This window comes from Lissotriton vulgaris, chromosome 12 (assembly GCF_964263255.1).
Source record: "Lissotriton vulgaris chromosome 12, aLisVul1.2, whole genome shotgun sequence".
Lineage (NCBI taxonomy): Eukaryota > Metazoa > Chordata > Amphibia > Caudata > Salamandridae > Lissotriton > Lissotriton vulgaris.
The window spans coordinates 542,694,506-542,708,389 of record NC_141700.1 but is presented as its reverse complement, the minus strand read 5'-3'; the positions used below and the strand labels follow the sequence as shown (position 1 = coordinate 542,708,389).

Genomic DNA, 13,884 nt, shown 5'->3' with positions numbered 1-13,884 from the left:
ACTCAGGGGCACCACAGCATCACTCAGGGGCACCACAGCATCACTATGCGCTACCACAGCATCACTCATCGCCGCGACAGCATCACTCATCGCCACCACAACATGACTCAGCCCCACCACAGCATCAATCTGTGCAACCATTCAATAACACCTGGTTCAAATATGTTCTCTCAATGTTTCAAACTTTATTACAAACGTCACAAAAAAAGTCAATATTTAACTTCTGTTCTTGGATTTTCGTCACAATAAAATACACTGAACATAATCTTCACAAAAGTTATTTACAAAAGTTTAAGTTAAGTTTGCCATTATAAATTACAATAACTTTTATTTAAGTATTAATTATTAAAAAATGATAAAAGCCATTGTTATTTGCAATATCAATACATCTAAGTCACGTAAATACAACACATATTGCATTACAAATGCTATAGGTGTCACATTTGCGAAAGTTATAACTATTGGCATTGTAAATGACAAAGCTATTAATTTAGCTATTTTCAAAACCAACATATAAATAAAAAAATTGTCATTTACAATACCAATAGCTCAAACTTTCCTAATGCGAGACCTATTGCATTGCAAATGCTTGTGAGGTCTTACTCGCCCTTTCTGGCGAGTAGGAAAACATACTAACTTTTGTCCTCCGTCTTTGAAAACGGAGCAAATGTGACAAGATAACAAGATTTAAAGGCCTTTTTATTGCTCACAAAGCAAATGAGCAATAAAGATGCCTTTAAATCTTGTTATCTTGTCACATTTGCTCCGCTTTCAGAGACGAGGTCAAGTAGGTTACTGTTAGGTCGAGGAGATTTTTCAAGGTACTAGACCTGCAGGACTAGTACCATTTTTCAGATTTTTCGAGCCCTGCAGATCTATCTCTGGTTGTCCCCACTGGTGAAAGAATGGTTGAAGAACCTGCAGATGAAGTTCCCACTCGTGTATCTGTTGTCTTTGACGATTTAACAGATCTGCAACTTGATTGTGAACTCCTGGTAGATGTTCTGCTAACAGAAAGATATTGTGAGGAATGGCCCACCTCCATATGCCCTGAACCAGCCGGGAGAGCTGCACGAAGTGTGTTCCTCCTTGCTTTTGGATGTAGTACATTGCCGTCATATTGTATATATGTATATAGTCTGATGCTTGTGCTGTATACATTGGTGGTATGACTTGGATTTTATTAACCAGTCGTCTAGGTATGGGAAGACGTGAATGTTGTCCCTTCTCAAGTGTGCTGCTACTACTGCTAGACACTTTGTAAACACTCGAGGTGCTGTAGTTACTCCGGAAGGGAGTACTTTGAATTGGTAGTGTTGACCTTCTAGTACAAATCGAAGGTACTTTCTGTGAGACTGATGGATAGGAATGTGAAAGTAAGCGTCCTTGAGATCTAATGTGGCAAGGAAGTCGTCTTGTTTCAACAACGGAAGAACTTGTTGTAATGTGACCATATTGAAATGGTCGGATTGTATGTACAGGTTCAGGGGTCTTAGATCTAGTATTGTCGCGTTCTAATCTAGGACCCCGATCAATACTGTGACCTTATGCCCCTATACAGCTATAATCCATTTATTCCCCTATAATGGCATAAACGATCAAGAGTAATATTTCAGAAACTCGTCTCTGGCCTCACACGATCAGAGCCACATTTCAGAATCTCTTCCTCTGCAGCTTCCTCTGCAGCTCATTAGAGCAAATGTCACAGCAGAAGCCACTATCTAAGATTCCTAGATTACACTCCGAGTTCTTCAACAAGATAAAATCTCAGCAACCTGGGAAAGCCCCGCTTGCTATGTTTTGATTAGTAATAGAACTCTAATGAGCACTGAGAGACGATCACTTCCTAGTGACATCTTTATTGACGTCTTCTGTCCAAAAACTTACGTCAAACAAGGCACCTTTCAGGTATAAATATTACCAACGTTGCCTTAAGCAAACGCTGCTGATATTACTACTGCCGCTGCTGCTGTCTCAACGACATCGATGATAGCGATGGTGTGGTGAACATAGGAGCAGAACAGCTGTCCCCTGCAGAGCCCAGCAGATGCAAGCTGCCCACGGACGCTGCCCCTCCTCCTCCTCGACGCGCTGAGAGAGACGCTGTCTTTCTCCTGCCGAGAAATCCAGCTCCGGCGTTTCCAGCCTACTCTTGCGAGTGACTGGGATATCGAGTCCTGGAAGGAGATACAAGACCTCCAACATTCTATTCCAGAGGTATGGTGTTGACTAAACCCTAGAGAGAATTCTTGAAGCAAACCTTGGCAAAACCAACTTAACTTAAACTGCTACTTACTTACTCCCTCCTAAGTATTAGGCCTAGGTCAGGTACACTGGGGTAGGCGTAGTTAGAAGCACCAGTTGAGTACGTTAGCTGAATGTATATATGAATGTATATATTTTATTCATTTTAAACCATTGTATGGCTAAGAAACCATATAAATGCTTTTACAGTATTATTTCGCAATCCTCATTTTACTGTACGCACTTTTTATAATAACTAGTCTTGCAATTGTGGCAATTCATTTCTCTTGTATGAGAAGAAAGACTGTTCAATAAATAATACATTTTTATTGAAAACGCCCGTCTCTCTATTCTCTGCATATTGGTGAAAGTAATCTGCACAAAACTGACTGAGTAAAATAACTGTCTATTGTTTCACTCTACTCTAGAGATTGACTCTTATTCTAAGGAGCAAAGTTGTCATGTTTATGCGGTTGTTGGAAAACTGAATCCCTTCTTGTCTGTACCAGGGAAGCTGATCACTTCCTATTCAGTCAAGAAAGTTTCCTGTGACCTCTGAGCTAGTTGGTAACAAACCCAATTAAGTTTAGCATAGTCAGCGGAGACCTGGAAGATCCGCACTTGTACGTCCATAGTACTGTTTATGTTATTCCAATGCGCAAGGCCTATTGGGAAAATAGGAACTACACTACAGTATAGGTCTGAAGGATCCGTCTTTTTTGGGTATGAGAAAGTATAGGGAGTAAACTCCTGTGTTTTGATGGTGTTTTGGGACAGGTTCTATTGCATTCTTATGTAATAGAGATGCCACCTCTTGTCTTAGAAGTATGAGATGTTCCTGGGACAAGGTAAGTTCTCTGGGTGGTATTGTTGGAGGAGTGGAAGTGAGCTCCTGGCAATACCTGACTGAATTATTTGTCTTACCCACCTGTCTGTGGTGATAGAGTTCCAGACAGGTAGGAATTGTTGTAATCTCCCCCCCCCCGACAGGAGTGGAATGGTCTGGGGGGATGGGAGGGAAGTCAATGTTTGGGAGTAGAGACATTGCGGGTGTTGTTGCCTCTGCCCTTATTGTTGTTAGCTCTATAGCCTCCTCTGTAATACCCTCTGCTGGGTGAGATTTGGGTGGGCGTTTTTTAAGAAGAGGAGGTGTTGTCAGTTTGAAAACCTCTGGAAGCGCCTCTATATGGGGGGCGACGAAAGGATGCTCTATCGGTCTGCATTTGTAAAGCCCCCATGGATTTTGCCGTAGTTGTATCTTTTTTCATCTTCTCTAGTGCGCTATCAACTGTTGGACCAAAGAGGTGTTGTTGGTCAAAGGGTTGATTTAAAATACTGGCCTGTACTTATGGTTTAAACCCAGAGATGCGTAGCCATGCATGTCTAAGCAACAGTACTTCTGTATTTATTGCTCTAGAGGCTGTGTCTGGAGTGTCTAACGCACAGCGGATTGAGGTATTTGCAATACCTTGCATTCTTGTATTAGATCAGAAGCTCTGGTTTTGTATTGCTTTGGTAAATGTTGCATGAGTGATTCTAACTCATCATAATGAGCTCTATCATATCTCGCCAACAAGGCTTTAGTGTTAGCAATCCTCCAGACATTGGCTACTTGTGAGATAGTGCGTTTCCCTAAAGCATCTAAAAGCTTACGGCCAGATTCATGAAGCCAAATTGCGATCGCAATAGCTGTGAAAAAGCTATTGCGATCGCAATTTGATGAAAAGGTATTCAAGAACAAAATTTGCGAGTTCGCTAACATAGATTTGCAATATCGGAATTGAATTTGCAGAATCCTGGTAGTAGCCCATTAGCGATTCTGTAAATGCGAGAAACCACGGATTCTGCGAATAAATCTGCGATATCGCAAATAAATCACAATCGCTATTCAAGAAATATCGCAATTTGCGAATAACCCGAAAATCGCTTTTTGCGAGGCGCAATTTAAGGAGAACCCAAACCAGGTGGTAACCAGTAATGAAAAAAATTTATTTTGGGAAAAAACGTTTCCTAATCAGCAACAGGTACTGGCCTCACCAAACACACTTAAGGAGATGCAGCTGCAGCATTAGGACACTCACAATGCCAGGACTCTACATGGTGGTCAGGCGGCGAAGGCTACAGCGAGCAGCACGGAACAGACGTAGGATCCAGGAGAGGATATTCCGCCAGCGGGTCACCCTGCTGGGCCAAACCAGAGAGCAAATATACGCTAAGTACCGCCTGAATGGGCCAATGATCATCAAGCTTATCCAGGACCTGGACCCCCTGATGCAGCACCCAACAAGGCGGACCAATGCCGTGCCCACACATGTCCAGGTATTGTGCAGCCTGCACCTTCTGGCCTCCGGAAGCTTCCAGGGGATAGTTGCCGTTGCTGGGGGGATATCCCAGCCTACCATGTCCCGCTGCCTAAGGAGTTTCCTAGATGCAATGCTGACCCAGCTACACCACTGCATCTCATTCCCCACCAGCCAACAGGACTTGGATGAGACCAAGCATCAATTTTACAATGTTGCGCAATTTCCACATGTGATAGGATGCATTGACTGTACCCACATCCACATCTGCCCACCAGCACAAACGGAATACATGTACTGCAACCGCAAGTCCTACCACTCCCTCAACATCCAGATGGTGTGCAATGCTAAGACATACATCACGGACATAGTGGCACAGTACCCGGGGAGCACACATGACTCCTTCATATTCCGGCACAGCGGCCTCCACACATGACTGGCCAGGGGAGACTTTGGTGAAGGACACCTACTCGGTAAGTACACTTGCCCCACAATGTAACACTGTGATGATGTGGCTGCGCAGCACAGGCACTCACCCTCTGCTCCTCTCATTCAGGTGACAGTGGCTACGCTCTCCGTGAGTACCTCCTCACCCCATATCTCAACCCTGCAACACCACAGCAACAGTGTTACAATGTAGCACACATACGCACAAGGAATTGCATTGAGAGGACATTTGGCCTTCTAAAGAGCAGATTCGCCATACTTTACAAGACTGGTGGGGCCATGAAATACAATCCTGAGGTCTGCTGCCGCATTGTGGCTGTGTGTGCAATACTACGCAACATTGCTACCAAGCGCCGGATACCTGTAGAGATATCTGGCAGTGAGTCGGAAGGGGACCACTGGCCACCTGCACATGCGCGTCATGCACGCGGGGAAAATCCTGCAGAAGGACACAGACGGCGCAACCAAATCACAATGAACTATTTCTAGTGCACCCACTCCCCTCACCCAACACTTCACTCATGCATGACAATGGAAATAATGACATGAGTCCGATGTTCAATTCTTGAATAAATATTGTTGGTTGCACAATAATAAGGAATAATTTGTATCAGTTACATATGAGGAGTATTGCTCCATACTGCTCAATATTTCAAACTAGACATGCTTATGTCAGCAGCATGTCCCTGCCCGTGTACTGAAATGTCATTGGTACCTCCGGCGCGAAGCTCCCAGTCGCCTCTCAGGCTCCTCCTCCGGCAGGGCACGTGATCCCGCACTGGGCCTGCTGCTGCGGCGTAGGACACCGACCTGTGTCGCAGAGAGGCTGCTGATACTCGATGTCCCCTCGCTTGTGTCATCCCCTCCAGCATTGGCTTGGCCATTTGGTTGCAGAGCCTGGACAGCAGTGGTCACCTCCTCGAGTGCACGTGCCACGTCCTCACAGCATTGTACCATCTGCAGCTGCATTGCCAGAGACCTACAGGACAGCTGGGAGGTGGCATTTCCTATCACATAATTTGAACGCGTGTACGCCGAAAGGCGTGTGAGTAGCTGGCGGTGGCGGCGGCGGGTGAGGTTGCGCTGGCTGATCATGGCCGCAGTGTTTGCCTCCATGGCAGTGGACATCCGGTCAATGCGATCAGACAGATTGGCAACATTCCTGCCTGTGTTGTGCAGCTGCAGGTGATTAGCACCTAGGTGTCCTGCCTGCAATTGGTGCACGTGCAGCATGTGGCACTCGATGGAGAGCCCTGGCACACGCACAGCCAACCCCCTCCTGCCGGTGCGTGGTGTACTCTGCCGACGCTCCCTGACATGCCTGCTGTGCTGGCTGGGCACAGTGGGTGTGCGCTGTGTCGCAGGTCTAGCAGCACCTGATGTTGATGGTGCCACCGGAATGGGTCTTGCAGCTGGCAATGGTGGTGTGCCTGATGTAGCTGGCGTTGCAGGTGGTGGTACGCATGGTGGCACTGGTGCTTGGCCAGATGGAGCTGGTTGTGTGGATGTTCCCTCTTCCTCACCATCAGGCTTCTCTGGTGTGTCATTTATCTGCAGCCTCTCGCTGTCGCTGCTGGTGTTATCTGCGCCACCTGTGATGGAAAGTGGACGTACATTAATTACATGTATCTTTGACATGTGCAGTTGCTACATGCATGCTGGCTACCATTCCTTGACTGGCTGTTGCATTGCGTACATGGGGACATGTCTAGCTGCATGGGAGTTTTTGTACATTGTGGTCAGACTACATGTCCCACAATGCAATAGGGATGTTCTGATGTGCATGGGCTGCATGACTGGGGTTGATTATGGGAGGCTATAGGGTCATGGCCATTGTTAGGGGACAGGGTCACAGTCGCATGGCACTTACCTTGGCTGTCTTGGGTGCGTCGGGATGAGTCCAGACGGATAACCTCAACACATGCCTCAGGCTGCAGTGTGTCCTCCACAGGATACTCCAAGGGGGTGTTGGAAGGGACTGTAGGCTCTCCCCCTCCAGTTGCAAGGCGCTCACCCAGCCTCGGAGGTCGTACCACCTCTTTTTGAGGTCGTCTATGGACCTCTGTGTGACTCCTACTGCATTCACTCTGGCGCGGATGCGCAGCCACAGTCGCTGTTTCTCGGCCTCAGGCACCCTCCTGGAGTCCTTGCCGAAAAGTTTGTCGTGGTCTTTGCAGACTCCATCGATTAGATGCTCCAGCTTCTGCTCTGAGAACTTGATCTTTCGCCCGGTGTCACTGGTCCCTGCTGCTGCTTCCTGTGCCATAGCTGCAGTCTGCAGTATCCAAAATTCCAAGACTGGAAGTGGTTTGAGAGGAGCTCTGAGTGGTGCTGCTTCAATGTCTGCCTCAGTGTTCTCAATGGGGGAGGGAACTACCTGCTTCCTGGTTGTGATGTCATCACTGTGCTCGAAATGCGACTTCCCGTTTTTGCGATCTCGCTATTAGCGAGATCGCAATTTGCGATCTCGCTAATTGCGAGATCGCGATTCCGACACGAAAACTGACGGATTTTGCGATTTTACAGCGATTTCGGACAATCGCTATCGGCTTTTGCGGCCGGATGCGATTCGCTATATTTTCTCGCAGTTTTACATGAATCCCATTATGCGAATTCTAAATTGCGATTCGGTATTAATCGCAATTTAGAATTCTCATATTTTGGATTTCATGAATCTGGCAGTTAGACTCTTTATCAGGGGGTGGAGCATCCTCTGTTGTCTGCGAGTTAGCTCTCTTTCTCGCATTTGATACTACCAATGAGTCTAATGGCAGCTGACCTTTAATGTATGCTGGGTCAGTTGGAGTCGCTTTAGATTTCTTTTCCAGTCTGGTGTTAATTACCCTGGCTCTGACGGGGTCTTTGAATACCTCTAGTTCATGTCTCACTACTCCACTAAGTATTGGTAATGTGGTCGTGGTTTTATGTGACGATAGTAGTGTACCCATGAGGAAATCCTCTTCCACTGGATCTGTGTGTAAGTCTACCCCATGAAATGTGGCTGCTCTATGAATTAGCTGTGTAAACCCAATGGTATCATCTGGGGGAGATGGTCTAGAAGGGTATACATCATCTTGTGGCAGATCTGGCGCATTATAATCTCCCCAGGGATCAACTGATGGCTCAGGGAATTTGTCTGGGTCATCTGTGTCATCTACATGATGCTCACTTTCTACTTCCTGTGAATAATTGTCATCATCATCCTGTGTGTGGTATAATGCTATGAGTGCTGGATTGTGAGTGTACTGGAGAAATATCTGCTGGTATTTCTATTAATGGTGAAGGAATTCTTACGGGGAAGTTTGAGCATGCTTTTTGAGAGGAACTGGAGATGGTTTAGGATAGTCAATTTTCCTCTTTTCAGGCACCGTAATAACATGTCCAGTCTTTGGGTTAATACGAAGAGTCTTTTGCTTTGAGTCTGGTTGGAAAAGCTCTTTTGGTGAAAAATTCTTTTTCTGTGCCGATTTGTCTTGTTTGGGACCGAAAATCTTAGGTTTTACAATGTCTGTTGTCTTTGGAACGGATTGTTTCGGTTCCGAAGACTTGGTCTTTGTCGGATCTATGCTCTTTGGATCCGAAATCTTTGCTCCCGAAGTACGTTTTGAATGATCGATCTTCGGACCCGAAGTATGTTTCGATGCCGAAGTAGGCTTCGGGTCTACTTTTTTCGGAACTGGAGTGGTCTTCGGTTCGGCAGACTTAGGAACATCTTATGGTGGCGAGCTTGTTTTCGGCTCGACCGGTTTCAGCGCTGATGGCTTTGGTGCCGGGGATAATTTTGGTTTGAGGACCTTTTGCTTGTCGGAACCGACAGACTGACTCGATCCTGAGTCGCATGGAGGCTTTTTTGGAATCTTCGTGGCCGAGCCAGAAGGCGGGGCGTTCAAAGGTTTTGTTTGGTGTGCACCTGGAGGTGGAGGTGGAACCGAAGCCTGTCCTGGTATGGGGAGGTGAACAGGGTTGACGCTCTTACTCACGACCTGTTGACCAGCTGGAATAAGATCGTCGTCTTCAGATCGGTCCTCTGCTTCGGAAGCTGACTCCTCTGCTTCGGAAACAATGTCTTCCTGTTGCTGTTCTTCGGACTCTACTTCGATCGGAGCCTCGTCTATGATGAGGTCTGGTGTCGATGAAGATGACTGTGCCATAACTCTTCGAGCTCGACGGTCCCTGATGATCTTCTTCTTGGATCGTAACGAAGCGCAGGCCTCACAGTCTCGATTCTCGTGCTCTGGAGACAAGCACAGATTGCAAACCTCATGAAGATCAGTGTCAGAGAATTTGTGTCCACACTGAGGGCACTTCTTGAAGGGTGTTCTTTCCATGAGCCAAAGGCCAAATAGCGCAGTCGGGCCCGGCGAACACTGGAATCGAGAAGCGCAAGCCTTTCCTCGACACGGCTAACTAGATGCTGTCGAAGACGATACTGATGGTATGATAAAGTTCTGGAAGTCGAAAAGAGAATGGTAACGGGACCAAGCGATAGATACATCCGAGCCCGATGGTGGAAAAAAATTAATCTGAAGATGGAGTCGATGCCCATGCACACTACGATCTACGGGAGGAGTCATCCAAAAGACAAAGACTATTCCAAGACAAAAACAAAGTGTAATCATCCGGGCCCACCACCAGATGGTGATCTATGCAATAGTGTGTGGTCTGCAGCCCATATGCCTCGAACACTATGTTCTATATTGGCTGAGATGGAAGGAAAGTACTTTTCTTTTGAAGGAAATCCATAGGCACTTAAGAGATATCAATCTTCTCTTGCACCCATGATTGTTTATATTAGGGGGGGAAAACAATATATGCCTTTGTTCGTTTCATGCTCTGCTGTAGGCTGCTTGATAGATTGCACTAGAATAACTGGAAACCTTTCTGGTGGGTGACTGACAATCTCTAGACAATGTGCTCCATTTTCAATGTTTGTTTGCGCACCCCGAGTGCCAGCAAAGAGATCTCCTCTAGCACAGAGGATAAAACGTAGAAATGTTGGGGAATAAAGATGCTTTTTTTTTTTTACTCTGTTAAATGGAATCTGAGTTTTCAAAGATAGTGAACCATGTATGATATGTATTGTTGGACTCAGCAAATATGAATTATGAGAACCTTAATTCTTGTTTGGCTTTCCCAGATGACAGCGAATTGTATCCTGCACTTCTACTGACAGACATTATGCAGGATAATATGAAAAAATTGGCATAAGCCCGACTACCAGTTATGAATACATCACATTGTGTCTCTACAGCTTGTCAGATGTAATCTGTGAAAATGTGCAAATGTTAAAAGTGTTCTTCTTGTGCACTACCCAAAGATGGCAAACTCCAACTACTATAGAACCTTTCCCATGTAGGTCAAACAGACAACACTGCACACTTCTGTCACACTAGGCCTCCACTATGTATTAACTAAGGTTTCCCTCTATTGATGATTATAAGAGGTCTTAAATGTTGCTAGTGCTCAATGATGCTGTGGTTATTTCACCATCTCCTTTCTCCAACAGTTATTCTTCTGCATAGATCCCTACTACAGAGTGTCAGGTTATGGTGTCCCTTTATGACCGCAACTAAAGTGGGCCTTCAGAGGAAATGTGCAACACCTGGACCAAACGTAAAATTAAACAGCAGTGACACCTAATGCTCCAATGAGCAGATGGTACAAGTAACTTCAGTCTCTTGTACAAAGTCAAAACATTTATTAAGAGCCGCAGAATCAACTCAAGAGGTGTAAACTTCCAACAACAAACTGGAATAAAACTACTCTCAAACAAATTCATACCCTGGATAGCATGAGGTCACCGATCTCTTGGATGATTGGTCCTTCTTCTCTAAGCTTCTTCATGGACTCTGCCAGAGAATCTGATATAAGAGATAGCGATGAGAGGATTTAGTTTTCGCAGTCGCGGACATTTTGAAACAAATTATTTTCATGTTTATCAAATTAATAACTTTGGAAAAGAGCTGGGTATATTGGTCTCCCACTGCATTCAACTTCTACAAAGGCTAAATTGATCAAAAAGGCAAGGACGAAAATGACCAAATGAACTGATGTTCGACCGGTGCCAAAATTCAAACAAATGCAGTTGTGGGGGCTCATTTAAATTCTACAGCAAGACCAATATTACCACTAGCCAGCCTGCAATTCTAATATCAGCTTCCTAGGAAATATGGTTTTCCATGAGTAACCTGGAATGGTTACACACAGAACCTCATGCTTTATAGCAGACTAACTTTTTACTGGCACTTATAGTTTGGCAACACAACCACTACCATCATTGCAATATGCTGGCCGACATTGGATGTCCACATAATTTACAAGACATGCTCACTTCTGCCTCAATGCAATCACATGAATAAAACTGCAGGTTAGGAACATTATTCATCCAAGGTAGCTTCTGAAAAACTAGAAAAACAAGTTACTCCCCTTGAAAAGGCTCTTTCTAACCATAGTTTGCTCACCTTTATAATAACCTCAGGTGCCAGACTGAACCCAAAATTATAACAGTAATTGTTTACACACATTGGTAAGTGGTGCCGTCAGACTCCACTAAGGCCTCGCTTGGTTCCGACAGATATATGTAGGCCATATGTAGGCGCTTCACCTGCACACTAACATCATTTTTGTCTTTCACTTTTGGGCACCCTTAGACTTGGATTAGCCATGACCAATCCGAGGTGACAGTGTGCCAAAACAAACTTGAAACCTTTATAAAGGCACTGTAGTCCAACCCAAAGACAGTGAAGGAGGAAGGGCAGTAGTCAGATAGCAGATCCACCAGAAAGTGTTACTGATGATATGTGACATATTCTTTTTCTGGATACTTCTAACTCCAGATTCTTCACCTATAGAATAGATACCCAGGCAATATGTCCAAAAAAAGGTGGAGAGTCTGTGAATTGGACTCTCACAGAAAAGTCAAGCAAACTGAGCAGGTAAATTAGCCCTCTCTACAGACTTCATTGTCGAGGCAGTAGTGTTTGGTGAATGTATACAAAGACACTCATGTTGCAGCAGGGAGGCAGATGTCTAGGATGCAAACACCTCTTGCTATTGAGGAACCTTTGGCTTGGAAGGAGTGAGCCTGTGGGCCCTCAAAGGGGTTCTTTTTTGGTGTGGGAATTCCTGACTACATTGGACGATCCACCTGGACAGGGTTATTTTCTGCAGCACCTTTCATGTCTTGGTAGGAGCAAAGCTCACAAAGAGTTTGTGGTCTACACAGTAATCCAATAAAACTGAAGGTTCTTCGTAGGGCAAACAGGTAGAGCTTCCTTAGCCACCTTCTTCCATGAATGGAGCGAAGAGACAACAGTAAGTGAAGAGAATGGATTGATACATGTGCATGGACCGGAACTGAATGTACATCAGAAACGTGAGGCTCAAGTTGAGGTACCCTGAGGCATATGCATAAGTTACTTACCTTCGGTAACGATAGTATTAGATTCCTTACCTTAGTATTAGATTCCTTACCTTAGAATACTCCCAGGCATCAAACTGGATCCGGAAACTTTTGCGTAGCAGTACCCTTGCGCGTCGGTAGGCATAGTCTGCGGCTCCGCGTCCACCATCGGCGCCGGGATGACGTCGCCGGAGTACTTAGACGCCGCACTCGCGCGCTGACATCAGTTCTTATACGCAGCTTTTTCCGCTCCAGAAACACAGAGCCATGATAACAACCAACACTGGTGCCATGAAACTAGGGCCCTGAAAGGGGATGACCTTAACCCTAGATATCGGTTCGCAGAACGGGGAGGATGGCTGGGGCGGTAAGGAATCTAATACTAACTACTGTTTCTTACAGATATATTGTTACCGAAGGTAAGTAAATTGCGCATCTGAAAGAAACAGGTTAGTATTAGATTACTTACCTTAGAATAGATACCCCAGCAATACCAACACCGGTGGTGGGTCTGCGAACCAATGATCACACTAGAACGTCCGGGAGAACAGAACGGCCGAAAAAGCCATCTCTCCGGACTTGACTGTCCAGGCAGTAGTGTCTTGCGAACGTGTGCAGCGAGGCCCACGTAGCTGCCTGACAGATGTCCTGCAAGGGGACTCCCCGGCTAAGGGCAGTAGTAGCCGCCGTGGCCCGTGTGGAATGAGCACAAAGCCCCACAGGAGGCTCCTTTCGAGCCAAAGAGTAACAAGCCTTGAAGCACAAGACGACCCATCGAGAAATTGTTAGTTTGTGCACTGCCCGTCCCTTCTTAGCGCCCACGTAACCAACAAAGAGTTGGTCTCCACCCAGAACTGGCGTGTGCGATCCAGATAGGAGAGCGCACGTTTTGGTTCCAGACGGTGGAGCCTCTCTTCCACTTCCGAGGGATGCGGAGGCGGAAAGAAGGTGGACAAAGTGATGGACTGCCCGATGTGGAAGGCTGTGACTACCTTGGGCAGGAAAGAGGGTCGCGCCCGCCACACAACTTTGTCCGGATGGCCTGAAAGGAAAGGAGGCTTAGAAGAAAGGGTCTGGAGCTCACTCACTCTCCTGGCAGAGGTGATGGCATCCAGGAAAGCGGTCTTCAGAGTAAGGAGGCGAAGAGGACAGTTATGAAGTGGCTCAAAGGGAGTGCACATCAGAAAAGTTAGAACAAGGTTCAAGTCCCACTGACGTAGCATGAAAGGAACTGGAGGAAACATATGAGTGATGCCCTTCAAAAACCTATTTACAACTGGGGACTTGAACAAGGAGGGCTGATCAGGTAGCCTTAAGAAGGCGGAAGGTAGCCCTTCAGAGTGCCCAGAGCAGAGCCCTGCTGGGCAAGAGAAAGAAGAAAGAGGAGAACCTCCGAAAGAGGGGCAGAAAGGGGATCCACAGCCTTTGCTGTGCACCATGCCAGAAATTTGTTCCACCTGCAGGCGTATACCGATTTTGTGGAGGGACGCC

General features: G+C 46.1%; 1 protein-coding gene across 2 annotated transcripts in view; it reads right to left on the bottom strand.

Moving 5' to 3' along the window:
• Positions 1 to 13,884, bottom strand: part of ARHGEF11 (Rho guanine nucleotide exchange factor 11) — a 1,046,032-nt gene that overhangs the window by 287,598 nt on the left and 744,550 nt on the right. For both annotated transcript variants that reach the window (XM_086945337.1, XM_086945338.1), the window contains exon 27: positions 10,773 to 10,852. In XM_086945337.1, the coding sequence (XP_086801463.1) occupies positions 10,773 to 10,852 (80 nt within the window). The remainder of the gene's footprint in view (positions 1 to 10,772; positions 10,853 to 13,884) is intronic.